General features: G+C 36.9%; 1 protein-coding gene across 1 annotated transcript in view; it reads left to right on the forward strand.

Annotated features, from left to right (window-relative positions):
• Positions 1 to 21,484, forward strand: part of LOC150096176 (monocarboxylate transporter 10-like) — an 80,014-nt gene extending 58,530 nt beyond the window's left edge. Inside the window, exons 2-5 of the mRNA XM_090409238.1 lie at positions 9,406 to 9,739; positions 12,845 to 13,118; positions 15,587 to 15,968; positions 19,674 to 21,484. Coding sequence (XP_090265364.1) covers positions 9,406 to 9,739; positions 12,845 to 13,118; positions 15,587 to 15,968; positions 19,674 to 20,287 — 1,604 coding nt within the window. The 3' untranslated portion in view covers positions 20,288 to 21,484. The remainder of the gene's footprint in view (positions 1 to 9,405; positions 9,740 to 12,844; positions 13,119 to 15,586; positions 15,969 to 19,673) is intronic.
• The last annotated feature ends 6,305 nt before the right edge of the window (positions 21,485 to 27,789 follow it).

The raw sequence follows: 27,789 nt of genomic DNA on the forward strand, positions 1-27,789 counted from the left end.
CCTTTATGGATTGTTTAGTATTTTTTATAAATTAATCAGCTAGGGTGGTTGTTATATTTATACTAAATATCTTCAAATATTTCGTTTTGTTGGTAGAACATTTGAAGTTAATTTTTTTCAGACATTTGTTTCAGTGGCAGGCAAAGACTGTGTATCATTTGTCAAACTCGCGGTTTATAGTTTTGTTTTTAAAGTTTTTAATTATAGTTTTGTGACTCACTGATCATTAGATAACTGATTATACAATTAATCTATCATTGAATATCAATTTACCAGGTTTAATTTCCATTCTGACAGTTCTGGTTTGGGAGTGCTATCCTGCTGGATCAGCCAATATGCAGTCTAGTCCTGGGAATGGTATAACTTCCAAATTATTAATACTTGTCATATTTTATCCCTAAAAATCGTCTTCGATTAGTAAAAATCTAATCTTAGCATTATGGAACTCTAGAAATCTGATTTCTATGGAGAGAACAGCTCGTATTACTAAGAATTGTCACAACACTTAATCTGAAAAACTACTGCTTAGTAACAAATAACAATGGCTTAAATAAATGGAATAAAGGGATGAATTTTTATTTACAACTGCAGCTATATAATTAACATTTTATATTAATTTGAGCATTAGAATTTTTCTCAGTCACCGTTGTTTGTATGAAAATTTTATAAAAGTTGATGAAATTATATTCTACTATTCACCTATTTATGCTTATCTATGAACTGGCGAATCAGTAGAGTTGGAAGTCCAGGAAAAATTGAACCAACTTAATCTTAAATGATAGATTTTTAAAATACAGAGTAATTGTTTATTTATACACGTATTGGCTGGAGGCAATTTTCTTTATATGTGGAATACGACTGCCGAGATGATGAGATTGCCTTTATGATATTATTTATGGTAATTTATAGTCAGGTAAATTACCCCAAAAAAGGTGTATGCGTGTGTGATTCAAACATGATATCCCAAACTGTATTTATTGTACACTTAAATATAAATAGCCCAATTAAAACCTGAAATGAACTAAAGCAAGCCTTAACTGCATACCAAGATGCCTAGAGCACCGTCTGTAATCCAGCCTCTTATCTAGATAGGACAATTTCGAACCAATCAGTTTTCTTTATGCTGTGTAGGATAAGACTGTAGTCTATTCAAACCTTCCTCATTACGTCCAGACTTAAACCCCACCCCTTTTACACCTCCACCCATTAAACGTAGTGTTTGGGACTTGTTTGTATTCTTGCCAGGACGTTGCGACCTTCGAAAGGGTAGTGCATGTTGATTTCCTTCATTTATTAAGATTCTGCAACGATGACCTCCACAAAAGAGTAATTATTATCATCATTATTTCCATCAAATCCCAGGAATCATTTTGACTCGCGCCGTTAAAATAACGGATCGGGTCGTGTGTATGGATTGTAGTGACATAGGAAGAAGCAATCTTGCCTTTTTTGAAACACTTATAGAAACCTTATGTTGCTCTAAATATTTCAAAATCGCATAAGATCAGCTTTTGTCTTTTCCTCTTTATAAACGTTTTACAATGAAGATAAATTAGTCAGTTGAATTCATGTAGAGGTGGCAGAGTTTTCTCCCCATTAACTGAGTGTTTCACCCACAAAACAGATACGCGCAACTAACAGATATAAATACGCTGGCTTTAGTTTCTCGGGCCTTACTTCTGACTAAACCAAACCAAACCCTGCATTTCGCTGACATATCACTCAGTCTCAAACTGAGTACTGCCCAATAATCTGAGAAATTAAAGTACTCTTGTTATAAGTCAGACTGGCTGGAAGTTGGGAATGGGTCTTAAGTAGAAAGTTCTGTCTAGTACCTTAGCCACCTTAAATTATTCTCCCGATAAATGCTGACATGGAGACGTGAGTGGTGTTGTGCATGACAGATTGGCAACGCGCAAGCCAATTATTCAACAAAGCAACGGGTGCTTTAGCAGCCACATCAAAAGTACAATACAGCAGAGCCTGGATAATTGTGGGCGGGTCTGGCTCTAGGGACGGGAGTAGAACGAGCACTCTCTCTCTCTCTCTCTCTCCCGGGTTTTCCTCAAATTTGATTCAAACAAAGATAAGTGGAAAGCTGAAGATTGAAAGCAAGCCGACCGGACGCGCGTGTCTGTGTGTGTGTGTGTGTGTATGTGTAGGTGGGTGGTTAGATATAAGGGTGAGGGTGAAGGGGGTGTACTGCAGACTATTTATACAGCCTCTTACTCGACCTTGCGTGATAGCGTGACTCAACTTTTCCATCACATCCAAAGTATCAATTACCTTCTTGTAGGTAGCATGAATTGGAGATCTTAGATACGATTCGTTTCTTTCAAGCAGTAAAGACATTTTACATACAATTGAAACCCCATACTTACATGTAGTAGGATTTCAACACCTTTATAAGTAGACATTAAACATAAATGACACCTTCTAAATATTCCTTTGGTTATATCATTGTGCATTCCAACAAACTCTGTGAAGTATGAAACTCCCTCAATATGAGAAACCGCTATTCTAACACCTCCCCACAACTAAGGAATGGTTACCTACTGTTCTGGGTGTGACTGTGTGTGAAGCCTGGAAATATTCCCCCCCCCCCCCCCATCATATCTGTTCTTCTGGAATGTCAAAACAAGGAATATCAGAGTTCTTTTGTTAATTATACTTCTTCTTCAATGAAACATTGTGCTCAAGTCCTAATATTGATATAATTCGTAAGTAAATAATATAATGGGGCTGAGCATGTAGATATTTGTTGGCGTGGGTTGGATCTTTTAGCATTATATTTACACGAGTTAATTGATACAATTCACCAAACTGACGTTTGGACAACACTATTCATAGGAGAATAAGCTAATAAATCAATCTATGACTGAGTTTTATTTTTTTCATGAATTCTGACGCGTGTTGGGTAAATTATTGTTATACTTCTGTTTTCGTGTAACTGTTTTTATTCTTGAATAAATGTGGGTATAAAGTAATTGTTTCATTTTATACTCATAATTTTCTTTAGATACTTCTAGACACTGATACTTCCGGCCTTCCTCATAATTTATAATAGTATAAAAATACGGATGCTTGAAAACTTTTCCTTGATAAAATAATGTTATCTCATTTTTCCCTTTTCGTCAAAAAAAAAAAAAAAAACATGAAAATAAGTCTTAAAATTCCTTTCCACAAAGAAGAAAAAACTTTTGAACTAAATTGTGTTCGATGTTATCCACAAGGCAAAACAGCTACTAAGCTTGGGGAATTCCCTAGATAAGTAGCTGTTTAGCCTTGTGGATAATCCATCATAGCACGTATCTAGAGAGATTAGGATTAATCCTGTTTCTATGTATTGTTCCGAAAAGATTGCCAAAGCTCATAGTTGTATCTTATTGGAGTGAATCGACAGCGCCAGCTGAAAAAAAAAAAAAAAAAAACCTTTCCGCTGCAACACTTGTAATAGAAGTTTCAGAACTTTCCTCAAAATAGCCACAAATTAATCTCCCGTTTTGTTCTTCATTTGGAAAGATCTGAGTTCGAATTCTTGTTTAGAACGCGAGGAACTTTATAAGGACTTTTTTCATCTGAAAGCGAGTTGGTTCATCTGAAAACTATTTTGCTGAAAACTCGAATTTTCCATACGGCAAAAGAGGCAAACCAACAAGAAGAACAAATGCAAATCAGCATATATAAACGGGTTTCATAATCTGAGTTGATTCTGTTGTAATTCAAAACCAAACCATAATGAACAACTAGTAGAGCAATGAGGAGCCAATTGAATATACTCGTATATACCACGGAGTCAGTTCTTCAATGCTCAATAAAGATGTGGTGCAAAGTTTTAGTGAAGAGTTCTTCTAAACGAATATTGTAGCTAGGAGAGATGCAGAAGAAGGGATTTATAAAATTAAAAATTTACATTTTTAATTTTATGAAATCAGTTGGCTTCATTGGCATTTTAATATTTTATTCCAATATGAAACGTCAAATTTTATAAAGAAAAAAATTTTTTTCCTTTCCCAAAACTACGGCTTACATTTTAAAATCCACGATAGATTTTAAATAAGTATATATAAATTTTTATCTTTGGTTGGTTTCAGTCTTTTCAATACTACTTCATTGTCCTCAGATCTCTCCCTCAGTATTCTTAGAAATCAGTATAAATCACTCGAGTCAAGTAATCTAATATTCTTGGATAAAAATACCGTTCAATACAATAGAATGCTCAGGATGTTTCTGTTTAAGGATCGTCTTCTTTTTAACAAATGTAAACTTGGACGTAAACGTCTCTTAGAATAATATTTATGGTTCTGAGACACATAAGCTTACTCAATGAATAAAAGTTATGCTGGAAACCAAAGCGAATGCTAATCGCACTTCGACCAATTCATTTCCACGATTCCGAAATTGTTTCTGAACATGTGCGACCCTTAAGCGAAATTTCATTGGTGTTATAAGTACGCTTCTGTTCCTAGAAACTCATACGAACAGATACAATGGAAAAGAAGTATGACTATGGCTCCGCAAAGTAGTTCTCAGCAATGTCTTCCAAAGAAAAGATGCTCTACGTAATGATGATGATGTTTGTGTTAAAAGAATCTATGAGGGAAAACGATACTCTGTCATATTTTGCCGTGCAGAGCGCCATCTATCATGTGTCAAAACAGTGGCGCCAACTAGACAGCTGGAGTTAGCACAATTCCTTGCGTCGGATCGGACAGACCAAACTGCACAATCGTTAGAGTACTTAATTCCGTTATCTGGCACTCTGTTCAAAATTCGTCGACTCTACCCCCGCTCTTATAGCAACGCTATAACTGTTATTCTACAGAACTGTTTAAATGGAAGTATTTCCCCCAAAAAGAAATCTGCTGTTAAAAAATAAAAAAAATAAAAAAAATAAAAAAAAAAATATCAGCTGTCATCCGCTGCTCAAATTACTTGGTGCTTTCGACAAGGGCGACTGTAAGTCTCCTCGCGTTATTAGGTACCTTTAAGAAAAGTGAAGACTTATCAACGTAAACACTAAGAACAACAGAGTTCAATCCAATCGTCTTCAGAGACCAATCGTTCCCGAGTAATGAAGTTACCGCATTTTATAGAAAGAGCACAACCCCATCACCCAACACAAGATAATTGAATTGATTCCCGTCTCTGTTTCGATGCATTAGAATGGATTTTTCGGGGAGTTAATTCTTGCTCTGTTTTCCGATCTCCGCAGACACCGCTGGGATGTTACAGTAACGTGACGTCCCTTGCGAAGCAACATAACCTAGTCCTTGACCCCACACGAAAGTCTCTCGTTAGGCGACGATGTATCCGGAGCTTTGGGAACTTTCACCTCCATCTGATTAGGAAGGAGGCAGTCGGAATGCTACAGTGTGTCAGAGGCTGATAGTTTACGATCACAAGCCATCCTGCTTATCAGTACCCTCTCGCAAACTGACATCAATCTAAATAAAGATTAAACACTCGTTCTTTCCCAGCCATACCGCGACAGAACTGGTCTATTGGCCCAGGGACAGTAAAATGAAAGTTCTTAGTCTTCTACCAAATTCGGATAGCATAGAACACAACGTTAATGTTTAGCGAGCTGTTAGAATTGATTAGCTCCTGCAGTAACCTTGTCGTTGTAATAACCAATGCACTTTGGCACACGATCTTTAGACGACTGCTAGCCTCATTGAATGTCTAATATAGTTGCTCTGTACCCCTTTCGTTTTAGCACGCATGCATGCATGCATTTCACGTACTTGTGTTCGAACATACGAGGCAATTCTGATTTTATAACTTCTACTGGTGCATGCGCAGGAATTATTATGTGATCACTTGGAGAAAGACTTTTTTTAGAACAGCTTTTGATGTATTGAAAACTAGTAGAGCTTCGACGTATTAAATTAACTAATAAATTAATAGATTTTTTTTTGTCTTGAGGGTTGGTTAATATCGAAGCGGATCCTTTTGAATTCTGCTTAATTATTCAATATTAATATCGCTTTCGTTTTAAATTTTCATAAGATAATATTACAATCATTTTATGCCACCGAGAATGTGCCATGAGCTACTGAAGAGTTTAGAATAGTCCATGTTAGTCTTCTTCTCTTTGCTTAGCTCATTCTGTCCAGTACAGTAATCTGACGTACTGGTGAAGGATAAGAGAGAGAGAGAGAGAGAGAGAGAGCAGACATCCTCTTATGCGTTCAGTAGTCAGATTTATTGATGATTATTTTTGCTACCTAAATTGAAGACGTTAAAGTTCTTACTAAAGATTTTTATTGGAATGAATATCTCAAATTATTCGATATTTATTTCGTATTATTTGTAACAGAAAGATGTTCCAGTTACTACATATTTACCACTTTTCTTACAGCCCCAATTATCTATTGAAACACATTTCCACTTGAGCAGCAGGAATAAATGATTTCTCTCGTGTGCCAGAAGCAGTTGAACATTTTTACGTCTTCCCCCACGTAGCTACTAGATCTCTGATTTGCTAAGATTATCAGTTCGAGTCCCTTATATGTGTTAAGAAGTTCTCCAAGTGTCTTTTACTTTCGTTTGCTCCGCACGCGTCTTCCGACTTCCTTCTACTTCTCACATGACGAGTTTTCTATTCTGAGAGGCCTCGCGTAACGTGACTGATCAATGCTGCTGTCGGATCACGTGATTCTCCCTCCGTGACAAGTGTCATTAGATAAGGAGAGAGAGAGAAAGAGAGAACGAAAAAAAAAAAAAAGTGCATCACGCCGGCACAAGTGGAAAGGAGGATCAGACTCGGCAAGTGATTTATTAGTGCTGTGATTTTTCCCACTCCGACGTGCCCCTGCGCTAAACCCTTTACGGTGTCCCGTACGAAGGGATGTCTGTCACTGCAACGACCCATTTGTCACTTTTCCGTCACTCAAGCATGCTACTCACGGAGTGGCTTAAGCATTTTGTAATGGGAAGCATTTTTATGCGTGGACAGTAGCTCTAAGATCGTCCTGCTGTTAGGGAGGTTTCTGTTGTCAAACATACCCTACAGTTTACGACTATCCTTCCTTACCCCCTCTCCCAAAACATGTACAGACAATATAATTCAACAAGATAACAGAAATGTCGGCAATAAAATGACCTACTACGTTTATTTTTTTAACCCTTTCTTTCCTAAATTTCTTTTAGTCATCATGCACTACAGGTCATATACTGTACTATATATATACAGGATGTATAACGAGAAAATTGCAATCATAATGTAACGATTTAAATTACATTTATTTCAGCTGTAAAGAATACTAAGAATAAAAACTACACTGTGAGCAATTTTACTTGTCAAACAGGCGACATTATTCGCAGCAATGTGCTATTTTCATCGCAAGTATTTCTGTCTGTTGGGAAAAATAATAAAATCTTACAGTTATGTCGTTTAGACAGTTGAAATGTTGTAGATGTTTATTTTGTTATCTATTTATATATTATGCATCTGAATTGCATTCAATCAAGTAAATAAATGTTTATATCATTCCCAAACGAGAAATGTCGTTCAATGTTAGGTTATTTTTGATTTAAACTATACTTTAAACTGAAATTTTTCTGTATTCACTGAATATCGTTCAAACAATGAAAACAACACATGCGCAGAAAGCTCTCAGTGCTTATAGTTGCAGTATATTATATCAGAGTTCATATCGCTATAGTTTATTATGCAACCCTATAATAACTGGGTGGTGTGTGTGTGTGGGAGGGGGGGATTCTTATCGAATATCCCCACACTAACAACTTTGGGAGCCGTTGTTCTACAGTATAATTGGCGCTAATATCGATGCTATGACTGTACCGAAACCCTTAGCACGTTTTGTTATCCCAAGTGCTCAATATCCATCGTGATGAATGTTAGCAATTACAAATTAATTTGGGATTGAATATTTTCGTGCAGTCGTTGGAGTTAACAAGGGCATTCAAACAACCATCCCATTGCACGGGAACTAAACTCACTTCTGGATACCTTCAATGTCTGACATGGGCCCGATGTTTCATATTCGTGTTTGCCTTTCTGTACGGTTCATTGTCGTACATGAAAAAGTCATGTGAGGATTGCGATGTGGTCTAATACGCTCTTTGTTTGTCGACAGTGGTGCGTGATTGGGGTAAGCGTTTCCTCACGAAGTGAGAAACTTTGGTTCACGCAACGGTGGCCTGCTTGATTATACCAGCAAGTAATTACGTATTAATTTATTCAGGTAACACCAGGTGTCGACCTACCTCATTTGTTTCTCTAGAATCAGACGGGAAGATAGAAAGAAGGGGAAACGCTGAAGGAATTTTAAATTCAGCCTCCATGGTGTACGAGGTTAATAAAGTTCACGAGTGACAATGTATCCCCGTAACGCGATGAGAAATAGATGGCAAACAATTTAACCTGCCTCTCGTGCTGCTAGGGGACCACGGGTAGGAAGACCATTTAAAAGCCTAATTGCTCCGAGAAAGTTTATAAATTACATCGCTCGCGCTCACCCCGAGATGAACTGGAGGTCCCGAAGGGTTAAACTTAGTTTACGCGGTGATGAAACTTATTGCTATGTTGCTTACAAGGCAGCATTACGTGGAGAAAGAATAAGAAATGGAAAGAGAGAGAGAAAGATAGATAGATAGATAGATAGAGAGAGAGAGAGAGAGAGAGAGAGAGAGAGAGAGGACCAAGATCTGATTAATTCAAATTTCCCTGTAAACCCTTAAAGATTATTTCAGCCACTTTTGGCATAAAAAGCATGCAACTCGACTAGACCAATATTTGCGTTAGTATTCAGCATTTATCTCAAAACGAAAAATTCAGCCATTATTCCAAATAGCATTTTCGCTTCGAATGATTGTCAAAAAATTATCAAATACATTTCGGTAAGCCTATACTGAAACAGCCAATTACATAAACTATCAGTAGCATCGAAGGGTCACATTTGTCAAATCTTCTTATCTACAAACTTTAGCTATAGGCAGTACTCGGAGTGAGGTCACATCAATCACAGCTTTCAACTACTCGCCATTTACATCTCTGTTCATCACTCTTTCCACGAAGCCAAACGGAGCCCAACTAATTAATCAGAGTTCCTTGTGTGAGCTATGAAAAGTCTTCCATCTTATTTCATGCTTGGTCTTCAACACCCTTTTATTCTGAGTAATTATTAATTGCACCAACCCACATATTACTATCCCTTTTTCGTCCCCCTAATCACTCCCCTTTACCTGTAGATCCTTTAATCAAGCAAACAGTTTGGAATAGATCGCTTCATCACTTTAATAAAGTAAGTAATTGGTACGTTGTCTTAATGTGCTTATTTTGGTCTTAAGTAAACTAAAAAATCCCTCTGATTTCTTCACCTAAAGTGGATGATAATTAAATTCCTATTTCTAATTCTTTCTTTCTTTCATTTCTAGTGTGGCTCGGAGCTTTATCGTTGTCGTCCGGATTTTTCATGGCTCCGGTGGTCGTTGCATTTTGCCGTCGCAAGAGTACGAGATTAACAGCTGTGTTCGGAGGATTAGCATCGGCTTTAGGTTGTCTTTTCACTTCCTTTGCCTCCCAGCTTCATCAAATATTTCTCAGCTACGGGATTTTCATGGCCTTAGGACTGGGCGTGGCCAGAGAGACCTCTAACCTTATGGTCGGGCAGTACTTCAAGAGGAAACGCGAAACTGTCGAACTGATAATCCAGTCAGGAACAGGAGTTGGAATAATAGTGTTCTCCGTCTTTCTGAAAGAAGTTCTTAGGTAAGTAAGTAAGCAAATTGGTAAGAATGAAGTTCTCTGGGTAGAGATTTTAAAGATTTTAAACTGTGTTAAATGAGTTACCCTACTAAAGCAAAACTCCCAATTTTATATCTCCATCAGTATTATTTATATAATTCAAAGTTAAATACTCGTATATAAATACTGGTGATTGTAGCGCCATCTGTTCGACTTCTTGTATTCGAAGTCGAATAGATGGCGCTACAATCACGAATGGTGCTTTATCAATAAGAGCATAGTATGGTGGCCAAAGTGGGGTCTCTCTCTCTCTCACTCACCCCCCCCCTTACCCACACACACAAATATACTCACAAATGCCCAAGACATTTGTGAGTATATTTTAGTGGAAATGAATTTCATCGCCCGGTGTGAAACCACTCAGTCCTTAAAAAAGTACCATGTTTGGTCTCATGTCGTCTAGTCCCACGAAATTAATACTAATAGACTATAGCTGCTCTAAGTTTTCGGTGGGTGGGATTAACATAAAAAAAATATGAACCCTCAGCGATTTGAAACACACATGCATACATGCGTGTTCAAAAATTCCACAGCCATGAATCTTATGTAACTGATGCCCAACGTAAACATACACATTGTTCCGCCAACGAAGTATTGGCTTTTATTTTTCCTTCAGATTTTATTTCAAATCTATTGATCACGCTGTGACAATGCTCACAGGAATGCGTCGACAAGCATTCAACCAATCAGCTAAAAAGTTTCATTCTTAAATTAAAACTACAGAAATCATAAAATAAGAAAGAATTTATCAGACAATCATTTTCACTATTTGTTGTGAATTGTGAATCATTTTTAGAACATCAGTTTAAAATAAGTAAAAAAAAAAAATCTTGCAAATATGATAACGTCAAACGTTCCACTGTTATATGGGTTGTGTGAATTATTACATTTTTGTATTAATAGTAGTATATATCATAGTTGCTGTACAGCTGTAATTTATATATTTTAATAACTAAATCAATTCAATATACTATGACATTTTTTCTGTATCTTTGTACATTTCGTTGCCAGTTTATTCTTTATTTTATTTTTATTATTTATTTTTCCCTAGTGATCTGGTCCAGGAACGCACTTTTACTTGAAACCGACCCATGTCTGAAACGGTTGTCCGAATACTAAAGTGGTGCCAGCAAAATGTCAAGATATGGTGGAAGTTGAAGCAGTTAAATATTAATGAGTGAAGAATTTAAAGTGAAGATCATTATCATGCAAATACTGACTATTTTACCACTTAGTCACGCCTTTATCTACACCTTTCTCTAACTACATCTGGCATGCGCTTTATGCAACATCACAGTACAAAAACTACTTGTGGCGAAAGTCAAAACTTAGACGCCATTCGTTAATGATTTTTCCATGACTTCTTATTCAGCCCATAAATTAAAATGAGGCATTTTTGTCCTATTTTGGATACCCCACAAATCATGCAAACGATAATAAAGTGTATGATAATGAATAAAATATTTATTTATTGAGACAGATTCATCATGCCTATTTAGCAGGATAAAAATGTCCGTTTGCTGGCCTGGTTGTCCTGTTCGCTCTCCAACCAACAGGCTGCTGGTTAGAATCCCACTGTGGGCATGTTTGTGAATGTCTTCAGCGAATGGTAACTGAATTTCATTGCCTGGTGTGATGCCACTGTTCTGCTTATTGCAGGCTTGAAGTTCCTTAAAAAAAGTCCCATGTAATCTCAACGATCGCACATTAACATTGGAAGATCTCAAGGCTATCTCAGTCAATTAATAGGTGTTAGATTTGTTAACCTATCATTTGAGCAAACTTTACATTCCAAGAAGGCCTGTTTTAATTTATTATCTCACTATTGCCATGAACCATCTGTATAGAACTCCGAGAGTTCCTCAATAAATTACGTGAAGCTTTGGAGTGGAGAGAATTCAGTCTGACAATCGACTGCGAATCCATTATATTATATACGACACTTTTGGATAGTATTAATAAAGGTGTATAACTCCAAAAAATAGCGATATATTACTTAAATATATAAAGAGCCAATAGGCTCTTTATATATTTAATTAGCCAATAGGCCAATGGGTGCACCTTTTTGAAACTCGTATAGCAGAGTATATAAGTTCTTTTCGCTATACCCTTAGTATTAATTTGGTGTACCTACTCACTGATGAGACCTCAATAAAGGTCGAAACCGATCTGGGTAGCCTTCCACCATAATGTATAACATCATACATCTCCTAGGAGATGGGTTTTACATTATGGGAAATACTAAGAATAACGATAAGAACTTTCTCCACCTTTGCAACGAGTTGCCCTAGTGTTGGACTACGTGCTTTGGCTTACGTTAGTATTCGCCGATACTTTTATAGTTTACTATATTCGGCATGAAACTCTTTGATTCCGATCTTTGAGTTTCTTATCCGGTTTTGAAACAATATGGGATTTAATATCTCCTTAATTGAAATAATAGCGATATATGATTTATAGATACAGTTGAAATTTCACCTACGGATCCGTTAAAAAATTGAAAGCGAGCCCCATGGAAACGCTTATTCAGTAAAAAATAAAAATTCAGTAAACCGAAAATAAAAATCGTTGTTGTTGTTGTTGTGAAGAATAATATTTTTCGCAACAGAAAAATCCATTGTTAGATTCGCTTTTCGAAAAAAAAAAAAAAAAATCCTATATCATTGTTTACATTAAAATATCAAAATTCCAATTAAAAATGAACAAGCAGTTCTTTTTTAATTAGAATTTCTTTTAGCTAATGCACATCGTGATGGATTCTTATTGTAGAAATACAATTATTGACAACTGGCTCACGTGGAGTACTGGTTCGCAGATCACGTTCGCTAGATAAAAAGGCGTGATACACTTGCTATTCAACAACAATCGTGACCCAACATGCCTCTTTCCCCTCTCACTCTCTCTCTTTCTACGAGCATCGATAATAATCGCAGATTTGGTACATTACTCTGGGCGCGCGCTCTCGCACCCTAAACAGCCGCCTTTAATCATAAGATTTGAAGCATTTGGGTTGGAATTATAGCGCGTGATATATGACTGGCATTTCTCTTTCTCTCTCTCTCCCCGCAGGATTCTCGGCTGGCGCCTTGGTCTGCATGCTGCTACAGGTGTAGTCTTCCTCATCTTCTTCATAGGCATTTGCTACCGATCAGCGACTCTCTACCACCCCCAGCGAAGGGCTATTTTACATCTTAAAAATCAAAGAAAAAAGGTCAAGGACAAGATTCCACAAGAGAAGCCTCCTTTCTTCGATGTATCTTGTCTTAAAGCCAAGGCAGTGCAGATCATTATGGTATCGTCTGCGTTGTGTTCGTTCGCCGTCTACACTCCGTGTTTTTATTTTGTAAGTACACTTTTTTTTTTCGTTCTTTTGATTTGTGACTTACTTTTTTTTCGTTTTCTTTTTTACAGCTTAGGCTTACAGTGATGGGTGGAGGAGATACGTTCAAAGAGAAGAATGACTGTTTACAAATACGTTGTATCAACATGTTCTCATTCAGATTTCTATTTGGAGGCTTGTCACGCAGCCCCTGACACTCTTCAACGAAGTAAAAAAGAGAAAAGTGTCACCGTTTCTCTCTCTCTCTCTCTCCCATATTTTTTGTAGACTTGAAAAGAAAGAATTTTTAACCTCTTCATTTCAAATGTTACATTTGCATTTCATTTTTCTTATACATTTGTTCATTATTTTATGCTACTCCAGCCCACGAAACGTAAAACGCGCATTAGTATCACTGGAGACTAAAAATGTATTATTTAATTTTTTTTTGTACTTATTAATTTTTGCATAATTAGGAAACCCTGCTCCGAGAGACCAAACGGGGAACTTTTTCGATTCACTTTAGGCCTCCATTAAGCAGGATCACATCGGGAGATGAAAATCATCCAGCCTAATGATAATTACAAATATCCATGCTCTCGCCGATTCGAACCTGTTGGTTGAAGACTGGTCAATTAACCACTCGAACATCCAGCTGAGGTTGAATTATATGCTTGACTTTAAGAAGCCAAATAATAAAGTGATGGAATGGATCGTATGGCCCGATTACCCCCTATTTTCTGTGATCATTTTCTTCTCTCTATTCATTCCTGCTTGTAGTATTGGATAGTTATTTGGATTACTGATCACGCTACGTAAGCCATCGAGGGTTTGTTTATCAGTCTGTTAACTACATACTCTTTCATACTTGTATGGTCTGAAAACAGGAAATGGCTAAACGCATATGGCGAACAACAAATATGGAGATTCGTTTGCACTGAATGCACGTCACCGTCTATGCTACGTCATGAAATATAACCAGCTAAAGCCCCAAACTTCCTGCATGGCTTAGCTTATCTAAATATCTTATAGTTTATACATATTATATTTCTTGCACATCTGTATGTTTTGGTTCTCAGTAAAGAGTGTGGAGAAGTTATTTCAGAAAACAGATGAATGAAATGAAAGAGAAAGAAAAGTGACTTATCGAGTGTGTGTGCAGTTAACTATGAACGGAGGTTGGCGATTTGTATAGAGCTAGCAGACGTACATGTAAGAGTTGCAATGGACGTGTAACATCTAGTGGGTATAAACTGACAGCAAAATGCTTCACCATGTTCAACTGTCCCTTAGGAGTGGTTGAGCCCTCCTAGCGAGGGATTAAATATGTATTTATGACTGTAAATCCATGTGTGTGTTCCTGGGCCGGTTTGCCCGTCCTGAGATACAGTATACTTCTCCGAAGAAAAGTATACTGTATATATGCTCTCATTTTGCATCTTTACCCAGGACAGGCAGTAAATGAGAAAGAGGAAAAGATCGGAGTTAAAAAATGCAATGTTTGTTTTGCCTTTAAATAATATATTGGATGTCACTTTTCTAGGTGCTCTTCAGTCTGTTAGATTCAAGAGCATCTAGAAATGGACTTGCTGTAGCGGGAGCTCCCGAACACACACAAAAAGCAGGCACTAGTATGTCTCTCCATCGTTTTAGTGCTTGCTGTTTAAGAGATGTTTTAAATACTTCCCCCCCCCCCTTGTATCCTAGAGAGCTTAATTAGATTGTTAGCTATCTTGCTGTCACCCAGCCTACCGAAGAAGACGGAACCCATTGTGCTAACATTCAAAATCGACCTTGGAATCATTAAATTATATCTGTCTTACTTGTTTCAACTTTTTTTTTTCTTTTCTCTGCCTATTCTCATCATCTAACTTGATAAACTCCACTTGGGTACTTATAGTGTCAAATAAATCAGATCTGCTGATAAAATGGATGGTCGGTGCTAGAATAATGTAATGGTTACTGTTGATCAAAGAAGTTGTCTGTTATTTTTCTCTTTGCTGAACATTATGATTAATCGGGTAAAGGCGGAACCCCCTTATGTAGCTCTAGTCACGTCCCTGATTCGGTCACTTTAATAAGCACACCCTGGTCACAGGCATCTCAGATAAGGAAGCGCAAGCTCTGTTGAAGTCACTTTTATCGATAAGCGTAATCTGCAGGTTATGATCTCCATACAATTAGCAGCAAACAATGGAAAGAGTCAGCACATGGTTGTCGGCTGTAGAACTTCACGCCCTCTAGTAATCACTCCATAAAACAGCCAAACCTCTGTCTATCCATTAACACGTTTCTGCCATGTCTTTTGATGGATAATGGCTTTTGACGGTTGAATTTAATTGAACAAAATTACAAAAAGAGAAAGCAATTAATTTTTGTTGGTTTGCTCCCGAATATTTCGTTCTAGTGCTAGAATTCTTGGACTCTAAAATAAGTTTTATTTCAAATACAAAACTTTAATAAGTTTTTCAATGTCTTAATTTCTCTTTCAGGTATATATCGCTGAAGAGGAAGGTCTTGGGAGCATCTCGGTTATTTTATTGCAGACCTTTCTTGGACTTGCCTTCGTCCTCGGTTGCTGTGTGTTCGGGTTTCTGGTACTGAAGAAGAATGCCCAGTGCTTAATCGCCCGCCAGTATCTCTGTCAAGCGGCAATGTTCGGTGTTGGTGTTGCCATCTTGTCTTTCTGTGCCGTTCATGGTTACCATGGATATGTCCTGTCAGTGTGGCTTTACGGGATTTTTTGCGGTGGCTTCCACTACTCGCTCAAAATGTTTGTATTTGAGAAGGTGAGACCTAGAAATTTTGGCCGAGCATGGGGATTTGTTCAGTGGTCTCAATTTCTTCCTGCCTTAGTAGGGATTCCAGTTACAGGTAAGAAGTGCTGATCCTTATAGGTACTATCTAGTAAAAAGTGTATAAGTGAATAGTGTGTATATTCAGTCCTTAGTTCCATAAAATACAAAATTTTACTCAGATAATATTGGAATTAATAGGACGTGAATTATTTCATGTGCAAAAATTGTTTACCTTAGGCAAATGATTAATCAAGTATATAATTTCTTGTTATCTTTAATATAAATATACATACTAATTTTTAGAAATGAATTTTCTTTTTTATTCAAACAGAAATAAGATTTTTTTTTCAGACACTTTTTAAAAAATATAACGTTACGTAAACATATTATGCAATGGCAAATATATAAATCTGTAGGCGATGAGTGGTCAATCGACCGTGAGATGCGGTGATTGATTCGTTCAATCCAATACCCTTGGAGGGTAATGGATGGCAATGCTGTAGCCAATGAAGTTTTAACTGAGGCTCGGCTATTGCTGTTACCCTCCTGCCATGATCAGAGCTTTAATTGCTCAATAACACCTTATCTCTACACTGTCCTCTACAGATAACGGGGAAGATGAAAAGCATTCTTGCTTCGCCCCTTTAAGCCAGTCCTTATAAGGATAAGGATATAAATCTGTAGATCTATAGAATCAATACATATCGGAGAAGGATGAAACCCTGGGAGAGTAATGGATGGCAATGCTGTAGCCAATGAAGTTCTAACTGAGGCTCGGCTATTGCTGTTACTCTGCTTCGCCCCTTTAAGCCAGTCCTTATAAGGACTATATAAATCTGTAGGAGGTTTGCAGATCACCCAGTCCTTTTTAGGACTTCCAGAGTAGCGGTTTGTAATGCTGTAGCCAATGAAGTTTTAACTGAGGCTCGGCTATTGCTGTTACTCTGCTTCGCCCCTTTAAGCCAGTCCTTATAAGGACTATATAAATCTGTAGGAGGTTTGCAGATCACCCAGTCCTTTTTAGGACTTCCAGAGTAGCGGTTTGTAATGCTGTAGCCAATGAAGTTTTAACTGAGGCTCGGTTAATGCCGTTACTCAGCCATGACTAGAGCTTTTAGCTCAATAACACCCCATCCACACAGATTCTCTTCATTCAGATGACGGGATAAAGAGTCAAGGACTCGGTCCATCTCCCAGTTCTTTTTAGTTTTAGTTTTTTTTTTTTATATAAATCTGTATTTGTATTCTTTGGACATTACCTTGCATTACGTTGAGCTGTTTGGATTTTGATGTTTACGAGAGCTAGAAATTGAAATTTGGAGTTTTTTTACAACAATTTATTTAATGTGAAACCCATCGAACATTTCAGTATCGTGAGTGAGTTAAGGATTGGAATGCTGCTTTAGAGGTGAAACATAGACATCAATCTGAAACATTTATATAAATCTGTATTTGTATTCTTTGGACAATACCTTTAGAGGTGAAAGATGGTGAAAATACTGCTTTAGAGGCATTTTCACCATCATTGAAACATAGACCAATTTGCATTTTTCTCTCTTTCTATGATGGTTCCACATTAAGAATTCCTACTTTTTTGATAAACACTCACAGATCAGAAGAAAGTTAAAGCTTTCTTCTGATCTGTGAAAAGATTGTCCACTTAAAACTGCGAAAGAAAAAACTGTCCACTTAAAAACTCGCAAACTTAAATGGTTAAATAGAGGGTAGGGGGAATTTACTTCTACAAATACCTTCGATTAAGCTGTCTCTGGACATTCCTATCTGAGTAATAGTAAACGAATGGGTTTTCTTTCTTTCTTTTTTGAGTTCAGCTGGACTTAGAATAAAAAAAAATTAAAAAAATAGCAAAAAGAACAACTGTTGTTAAATGAAGGGTTTATTCTTGCTGGGTGGTCCTGTCGTTAAGTAGTCTCGTGAAGAGCATGCTTGTTTCACATCCAAGTGCAGATTTGGGTTGTGAGACGTAGCTGGAGGGCGACCACACAAAAAAAGACCTTGCTCGAGGCTAGTGCCATTCATAGGGATTCTTGATCACTCGTCGGGGATGTCGTAGGCAGCTCTAGCACGCCACTCTTTAATCAGAGAGTGATCTCTTCTTAAGACTTGCAGAAAGAGAAAAAATGGGCTTAATTAGCAGCTACAAATCGAACTTAAGGTTTAATTACTCTACGGCCTGAAAAATAGAAAAATCTCGCTCTTTTCACACGCCCCCTTTTCGTCTGAAACGATTTGTGCTGTAAGTCAATCTTAAAATCTGTTTTCCTACAGTAATGTACATTGATTGGGCTTTATTATTAGAATAACGAATCTTGTCTGTTGCTCGCACATTGAACGGTGAAAAGTTTTGAGGCTCAAAACATGTCTTATGGAGGAAATGCATTGATAGGCTGCTAGCAGATGTTGACTCGGAGTAGGTTTTGGCTTTCGAATGTATAAAAAAAAAAAAAAAAAAAAAAAAAAAAAAAATCCATATAGTAATAAATCGAAGTTACATTATTGCAACAAGTTGCCAAGGGAACATAATCTAATAACTTCAAAATTTTTCCCAATATGCATAAACCATGCATATTGGGAAAATCTTAGCCACTTTAAGGTCCGAGACTGAGTTTGTAAACTCTGCCAGCCAAGTCGTGCACAGCAAAAATATGATGAAAGAGGATTGTCACTAATGAGAAGCTCGTTTGAAGATCTTTTCTAGTAATTTTAATAATCGTACATACACAGAAAATGTACTTGTTTGTGTCGTGTGGAATCTCCTAAAACTTTTGGTAGCCCAACTTAAATATTCAAATAGTTTGAAATATTTTCTGCTCACAGATTAACTTTAAGTATTATTATCCACCCAAAGCAAAACAGCAATATGTTTTTATTTTTTCGTTATAACCACCAGTTTTCGTAGTTGATTAACAGTTAAAAACAAGAAATAATCATTCCTAGTCAGTCCCTTATTTTTACTTGCAACAGTCACTTTTAATATATTACTGCTTGTGTTTTTTTCAACAAGAATTACAGAATTAATGTACAGTAGTTTTAAAGGTTGCGTTTCTTTATGCATGATACAGAAACAGTCACTTTTCTAACAATGTTTAGTTTCCATATTTGTTCCCCATCTAACGCATTTGTGAAGAATGAATTCTCATGTGATTAAACTTTCTTAATTGATTCATGCAATTTGAAACATCGCAATATTGTCCAGTCCACGTCTAATTCTGTTTAGATTCTGTAGCATTGAGAGCAGTCCAAATGCATTGACTAAGCACACGCTCATTAAACATCTCTTCTAAATACACTCCGCCAATTATTCGTGTTCATCTTGTCAAATATATTGTCTAGATAACGAATACATGTAGTCTATTAGACGACCATTTATCTCCACTGCAAACAGACTATTAAGACAGTAGTGTTTATCTCCTTAAAGGCTAATTGACTCATTACAATAATGACATCCTGCATTTTGAACACGCTAAATACGAGAAGTTGCTCTTTAAGCAGGAATCTTATTCATCATTGCTATTACCACACCTGTACGAAGCAGTCCTCTCGCGAGGCATCACAAGACGTCCTCGGGTCCCACCATAGCCATTTATATCTGTAAATACTGTCGAGAACTGAATCTTTGCAGTTACGTTCCACTATCATTTACTTAAAATGATTTTTCAATAATTTAAAAACATACTTTATTTGAAAATGAAGATTTTTAAGTTAACATTTTTGAAAGTATAAATGATTTTAAAAGCTGTTTATTTATTTATTTTTCTAGGATATATAAATGATAGCCGAGGACCAAAAATGGGATTTTTCTTCTCATCAGCATGTGCCTTTATAGGGGCAGTTGTTCTTTTCCTAATTGGCCTTTGCCACCAAGATTCCGGTGGAGAAACAGGAAGAACCACCTGCTCCTCGTGCGACGTCGCTGTATCGCCCACACCTCCGCCAGCAGAGGACATCATCGATGGTAATTTGTGCAGATGCGGTAATCCGTTAACCCCAGAAAGATCTCCCGTTTTGACGAGATGTTCCAAACCGACAACCGTTCCATCCGCCGCTAACATGCCCGACGGTGATAAACGACCAGAGTTCCTGACCTGCATTTCGGAAGAAGGTTTGATGGATATGACGGATCTCCGGGTGTTGGAAGAGTGGTGCGATTTGGACTGTATAACCTCGTGCAATAAAGAAGAGAAATTCTTGATGATTAGCGAATTCGAAAATAATCTGCGAGAGAACCTTGCCAGAGCTAGCAATAGGTTTTATCAACCCCGCCATCCTCATTATGCAGAGGAAGAGAGCCATTGTGACGATTATGATCCGGGTATTTTTAAAATCCCAAAGAGAACAATGACTGTGATTGAAGAAGTCACAAGTACTGTTTAGCGTTGCAAATCTACTCTCTGTAGAACGAATACTGCGCGAAAATGTCATATTTCAGAATGCGTGATATTTATTTCATTTTATAAATCTAGTTGATATTATATGGATGCAATATTCTGTTCTCGAATTGCTACTGAAATAAGAAAAAAACACTGATGGGTTGTTTTATGAAATTTATTTGCGTTTTAAACAGGGATGGTTTCATCCCAGAATTTTTAAAGGGGTATTGAACGTAGACTGGTTTATTTATTGCTTGATATGTTTATTTTACGAGAAAATATAATATTTGGAGTTTATAAGATTTAAGAGGGGGGGAGGGGAACTATAGAGAACTAAGTTTCTTTCCTTTCATGATTTTAATATAAAATATGGAAGTATCCGATAATTTATTAACTCGGAGTCTCACGATGCTACATTTACAGATATCAACATTATCGAATTATATTTACCACCAGAAAAATTGCTGTGTTATGTTATCTGGAGTGTACAGTCAAGATTGGGCTTAAAACATCAAAGATCTTAAATGATAAGTGGATGAAAACCAACCGACAAAGTTGCTAATTTTGATATCTTATATATAAAGATTAGTTGTAAGTGTAAAACACTGGTTTGACTGCAGCTTTCCTTTCTCCAAAAATACGTATCCAACAAATGGTCATCACCAAAGCTTAAACTTCTGAAAAACCAACAACTGTAAACTGATCTGCGACCATTATTGGCATTAAATAGTAAAATTGTCCATGGGATGATGGAATTCGATGCTGGTCCTTGTTAATAAATGCCTCATAAAAGTATTAGCACTAAGATTACTAAGATTGTAGGTATATAACTACAATTAGGCGTCCAATAGATTCTTTATCATTCAAATTACCTAAAATCATTGGAGTAATTTATCCTGAGAGATTTTTTAAATTACTGATAGAGGTGGATCATCAAGATTAAATAAAATCAAACACCTAGGTTGGGTATTGCATGTTATAAACAAAACTCATACTTTTTTTTAAGTGTAGATGGAAAGATGCAAGAAAAAAAATAGGAACTCGAGGGGAAACATCAAAGACTATTGTTATCTATTGTTATGATTTTTGTACTTATTTTTAAAGAGAAGTAGATAAAGGAAGAGTAGCACAAAATGTTAGAATGCCACCAATCATGCTGCCAATCTCGGTTTTGTATATTTTTAGTCCACCCAGCCGGAGCTACAATCTGTACAGATGTCATGATAATAAACTCTAAAAATATTATTTACGTTGTTTTCTTTCTTGATAATAACACAACTTCCTTCATTCATTTCCGGATTAGAATAAGCTGGTATAGAGAGATTTCTATGATAATTCCAAACATAAACAGCAATTGAATCTACTTTCCATTCCGATTTCTCCAAGAAGATTTTGTTGTCATAGTAACGAGGAATATATTAATGTTTTAGACGCTGAAGACGCACAGGATACGTATAGAATAATTTATAGTGCTACATTCATAGATTATAACTTTTAGCAGACAATCTAAACGCGTCGCTATAGCTATGCAGTCACTAACCTGTTCGTTACCATGGCAACCAGCAACCATTGATTTCCATTTCCATTAGACTCTAGAGTTCGTTCTAATTATTATTTCTTCCAGAACTGTTATATCCCATTTTATCTTTGTAAAACAGTTTGCGATTTAAATTTCAACTGCAAATGAGAAAAGAATGTGCATTGTACAATACTCTTCCGCAGTCATTTTTTTTTATATAATTGATAACCATTGATGACAGGACTCTCACACAGTATTACAAAATTATCAATTAGCCTGGCGTTCTAACAAACCTATTTTGTTTCGGTCCAGTGCCTAAAAATCATTGTTTCGATTCATTTGCTGAATCGAAACGATTAAAAAAAATAAGCACTGTCTGAGGAGGAGGATGAGAAATCTCAGTGCGGAATTCAAGCTGTTAAGAGATCAGTAAACGTTTGTGATCATGCTATGATATTTATTTTTGATCCACCGTTTCTCTTCGAATCCTCATACATGCTTAATTCAAATAAAGAAGCTGTTACTTGTTACTCAGTAGGTATAGACGATGCACTTTGGCCAGAAAGACCCTGGTTCGATTCCCGTCCATGGCGTGAAGAACCTTTATCTGGTTTCTGTCCGCGCGATTAGCCTAGTGGCTTTGCGCTTCGCAACCATATGCCTGGGGAAGGAGGTCCTGGGTTCGATTCCCGTCAGCTACGTGAGGAGCTTAAGGATCTTCCTCAGCCATAGCCAAGTTAGCCGGTCTTGGGCGTGGGCAGCAGGGTTTTTTCCTCCAGTTTATCTGGGGTTTTTCATCCCGCAAGCAGGCAAACCGGTCTGAGGACCCACGGAAAAACAGTCAGGAATACTGACCCAGCCATAGGTCTGATTCGTCAGCCTATGCCGGTTCCGGAGCTCGGATAAAATTTGGGGGGAACTAGATGGTACTGTGAACTCCCCTAAAAAAGGGGAACCGGCATAGGCTGACGAATCACACGAAATTTATTTATTTTTTATCTGGTTACTTTCGACTAAAGGTGAGTTAGCCGGTCTCATACGGAGGGAGAAGGTTTTTTCTACCGGAAACTCGGGTTTTTCGTTCCTCAGAACAGGCAAACCGGCCTCATGAACACATGCTACGAGAATCAAAAATACATGCTTAATCCGTCATTAGGAGGGCTCAATCAGTCCTAAGGGGCGGTCAAAACACGGGGGGAACCACACACGAATAAATAAATGCAAGTTGTTTAAGAAAACGAAATCTACATATATTTCTAAATAACTATTTTACATTTCTGTGAGAGGGGAGAGGACTCTGATATTTTCCATTACTTCACTGGGTATGCTAATCTCTTCAGGTTCCTAATCTTTTATACATGGCATTGTCATAATATAAATACCAAATGCATTACGTCACACTGGTCGTTTCACCGAATAGGAAATAACCGGCAACTACTGAAGATATCCATTAGCAGAAAGTACAGTCATACATCAAAAATTATAACACCAAACGAGAATGTTTCGTATCCATGGACATCATCACTGGATAACCGTTATGTCTGACATCAAATCTAACTGAAAATGAATGGAATAATTATGAAACGGATGCACAATAAGATGCATTTTCATGTTATTTTTCAAGAGAAAATCGAAATCTGCCACTTACACGCAATAAACTGCATTCCTAACATGAAAGCAACTTCGCTGTTGGCTGATGATACCAAATTTCCTGCTCAAGTCGGTTCATCAGCATGAATAGGAATAGCGTGTGTATTCACCAAATGATAGGACGGAACTAGGGCGATTAAATTTTGATTTCTTAGATCAGCGCGTGACTTTTATTTCTTAAGTCACTATTGCCATGCAACATGAATGATCAATGATAAGAAAGGGAAATTCTTCTGCCTTAGATTTACGAACACAAAAACTGATGCCAAAATACATCTAAAGAAACACCAAAAATGTACATATATAAAAACATTATTGAATTATTTGTAAAGAAACTAAATGAATATAAATTTATTTAAAATAAGAGGAATTAGGAAATATTCAACCGAATAGTAACCTATTTTGTCAGTTTTCTTCATCTTCTTTAGACTTAATCTGAAGCCATATACAAACTGACCTTCGAAGTACATTAAAATACTTTTCAAGAATATATTTTATTCCCAACTTGAACCTTTTTGCATACTTTACTCAAGATTATCTAACTGAAACACAACTGGAGGGTTATTCAGTTGCCTCTCGTATTGTGCAAATTCTTTCTGTAATTTTTATGGGTTTATTATATTAGAAGATTCTAAATATGAATATCGAAATATACTCGAGTACAGGAACAATTTCTGACTGTACATCTGGAATATTGCTTAACATCTGTAAAAAATAACTAAACTTTAAGTCCTCCCACGCTACTAATGTACTATTATTGTAGGGAGTAATCACATTATATAATAATAATAATAATAATAATAATAATAATAATAATAATAATAATAATAATAATCTACTAGCAGTGACGTTTTCAGTGTTGTACCAGTAAACTGTTTTTCAGGATCTGTGTGAATGTGAGCACTATTTTAATGTAACTGTTCGAAATGAAGATAAATAATAAACATCGTGAATGGATGGGTAAGTAGTCTTGAAACAATTTTCTGTAAACTTCGAAGTACAAGGTCGTCTTTCGAATTCGGACCTCACGCACAGAGATTAGAAGGTGGAAGATCTTTACAAATAGTGAAGAATTCATGGACACTGCGTAAGCAACGGATTTGTGTATAGATACATGTTGATATCGACAAAAAAAGCAATCTATTGCCATATCAGAACTTATCTCGTTAATCCGGGTGCGGTTTATCCGTACATGAGTCTTTGGAAAGAGGACACAACCTTGTGTGACTCATCTCCAAGTGCTTGCGCTAGCAAGGAATGGAAAGCAAGAAATACTCGGACAGCTGAAGAGTATTAATTAGTTAAGTAATTTTAGAGACTCAATTTCTAGGTATATGTAGTTTTACACAGTATACATATGTCAGAAAAATGTCCTCAAAACAAGTTAGAATAAGCAGTTATATTTGTAAATCGCAATAAAACATAAAACTGTGTTTTTTAATCCGAGCATCCCCACTCTATAATAAAAGCCCATCTAATCAATGTGCATCATCTAGTTTCCAGCCAACAGAGCGATTTTAAAGTTACAGAAACCAACAAATGTTATTTTAAAAGAAGCAAATAAAGCTGATCTTAGATGCTATCTCTTAATGCAACAACAACTTCGGGAATCAAGCAGATGAAACTGATGGTACCACCTGCACTACTCCCAAGTGCGCTGACCATTGACCGTGAAGGAAAGGAATCTTAAGTAGAGTGACGAATCGAACCCGGCTAAGGAAATAAGACGAAGTGGCTCACGCTTGAGGGATGAAAAGCAAGCTCATTTAGTCCTTTATTGCTAATTACAATATTAGACGGGAACCTATCTTCGGCACCAACGTTCGTGAACGATCTTTGCGTGGATTAATGTTCAGAATTAATTATTTCTCGGAGCTTATGGGCATTTAACGAGTGTAAAGTATGCATTTGGTGTGATGCTCGTTAAAAAAGAGTTTCAGAATGTAAGGATTATTGTTGACTTTTATAACCATAGGTAATTAGAGTGTAATCTGTATTACGTGAAACTTAACATCCCTTCCCACAAATCATTAAGATGTTTTAATTAGTTTTATCGCAACAAAGGCCTGGAATGATCGCAAAGTGTAAATACAAGTACAGTATCCATAGAATGCTATTAACGTTGTTTTCTTTAGAATTTTGGGTCATTCCCAATGGCCAAGTAGTCTTATTAGAGGTGAAATCCTATCCTTACATAATACACTGGCTTCGGCCTTATTTGTTTCGGAACAAAGTTCATCAAAGGTTTGGCCCACAGGTGGGCATGTGGTGTCATCTCCTGTACACTTGCTTCACAAAAAAAGCAATTTCTTCGCAGTCGTCAGAATCTTCCCCCCCTCCCCCCACACACACTACCTATGCGTGCCTCAACACATTTCCCTCCCCACCACAAAGCACGTGCGTGTAAACGAGCTGAAACGCTTCTCGGTTTTACTGTATACATTGTGGTGCGTTGGAGGCATCCAACTAGACGGAACTTCCGCAGTCACAGAACATTAACATCCTCCCTCTATCCCCTTTTTTTTACCCCCAAGACGTCTTTCCAAAGAGGGGTGTGGTGACCGAGAAAAGTAGGAAATTGCTGTAATTACTGGTAACGTCGGTTCTGCCATGCGGAACTGTAGGAGTGTCGTTTAACTGGTGGGTAATTTAATTTTGTACTTCGAGACGAGTGATATGTTAAAATAAAACTATGCGCTGTTATGCACTAGCAGAAGAGGAAGCTTAAAATAAAACGGGGGTTATTACAGGGGGGGAACGTTATTATATATGTAAAAAAGTTTTAGTGTGATGCAAGCTGCAATTTAGTGGAGATAAATATTCATTGTGGTTTGTTAGATTACTTTAACAATAATCGATCACCACGCCATCTATATCCAAACAGCCAAATCTGTTTTCTGATTTTATTCAATTGAAATTCTCCTATTGTAAAACAAATGAAGTCTGGTTGATGTGCGTGTACGAAAAGTGCATATTGATATATTAGAGCTTGCAAGAATAAAGTCCTTTTAAAAATATACACACACAGTGTTTTTTAATTCCATTAACTAAAAATTCACATTCACTATTGAACTGGCTAAGATGTTCTACTACATATGAAAAAAATGAAATTCGGAACAGACAGGTAAGATAGAAAAAGGTGTGAATAAGATAATCCGCTACTATCGCTCCACTATTAAAGTGCATCTGATAATTTTGCATAAACAACTCTTCTCCCTTCTCTATCAGCAATATTTTATACAATTTTTTTAATTTTTATATTAAAATGAAATTAAAATCTAATAAGCATTTATAAACTGAATATAGCACGTCATTAGATAATCAACATAGCTAGGTTGATTGTCTACAACCACAAGCGACATCTAGTGTTAATGATATGAATTTGGGATCTACGAATGTATGTATTTGTACGGCTGACTCATTCTTCTTAGAGCTACAAATCGTGACCGAACAAATCAATTTACATACAGTCGACTAACTACTGTTACTAATATGAACCAATTCGAGGTCAGAATGTTATTATTGAATCATAATAATTGTTCATATCAGCTCAGGATAACCGGATTTATCTTGAGCTGATATGAACAACGTCTTAACCAAAGAAGGTTATTGGGAATTTACGTATTGCTGACAAAAGGGCATCGACCTCCCTCCCACCTAAAGGGGATAAAAAAAAGCCTAAAATTTTTTGGTACGGTAATCACCAACAAGTCTTTTCGTGATACATCTTATGGCCCACTAATAGCTATTTCATGAAGGTAGATCCATACAAAGGGCAGCCATCATTTCAGACGTACAGAAGCTGCATATTACTTAGCGGCTAATTCCTATTTGTTGTTGCCAAGCGTGCGATACTCCAACCAATAGAAGTGTCTTTTCAAAGAGGCTATACCATCGAGAGGATTTTTAATTGAACTTTAATTTCTATGAGACACCAATTATGGGAACACCAAATTATACATTGCAGTGACCTGGGTAAGAGGCGGAGACCTTCTTAGCTTCATTCGTGGTACGATCAAAATGACCGATACAGGGATACACGATGACCTATCGCATCCTCGAACACCCTACCTGTCATGAGTATCTGTTGGAGGCGTATTATTGATGACTTTGCATCTCCATAGCAGTAGAATAAAATGCAGAAACCCCTTTATTATAGCAATGATTATATTATGTGTCACAGCATAAAAAGAACGATGGATTTAGTCTGCTGCCACCTTTGCATTCACACAAGATGGACGACATGGTGATCGCATCGGGATGTTAGATTTTCACTGCAGCCCACGTTTTTCTGTAATTTCCATTCTTGCAATGAGGAAAAGACTTACTAGACGATG

The sequence above is a fragment of the Typopeltis vanoorti genome, chromosome 19 (genome assembly GCF_054136105.1).
Source record: "Typopeltis vanoorti isolate ZY-2024b chromosome 19, IOZ_Tvanoo_1.0, whole genome shotgun sequence".
NCBI lineage: Eukaryota > Metazoa > Arthropoda > Arachnida > Uropygi > Thelyphonidae > Typopeltis > Typopeltis vanoorti.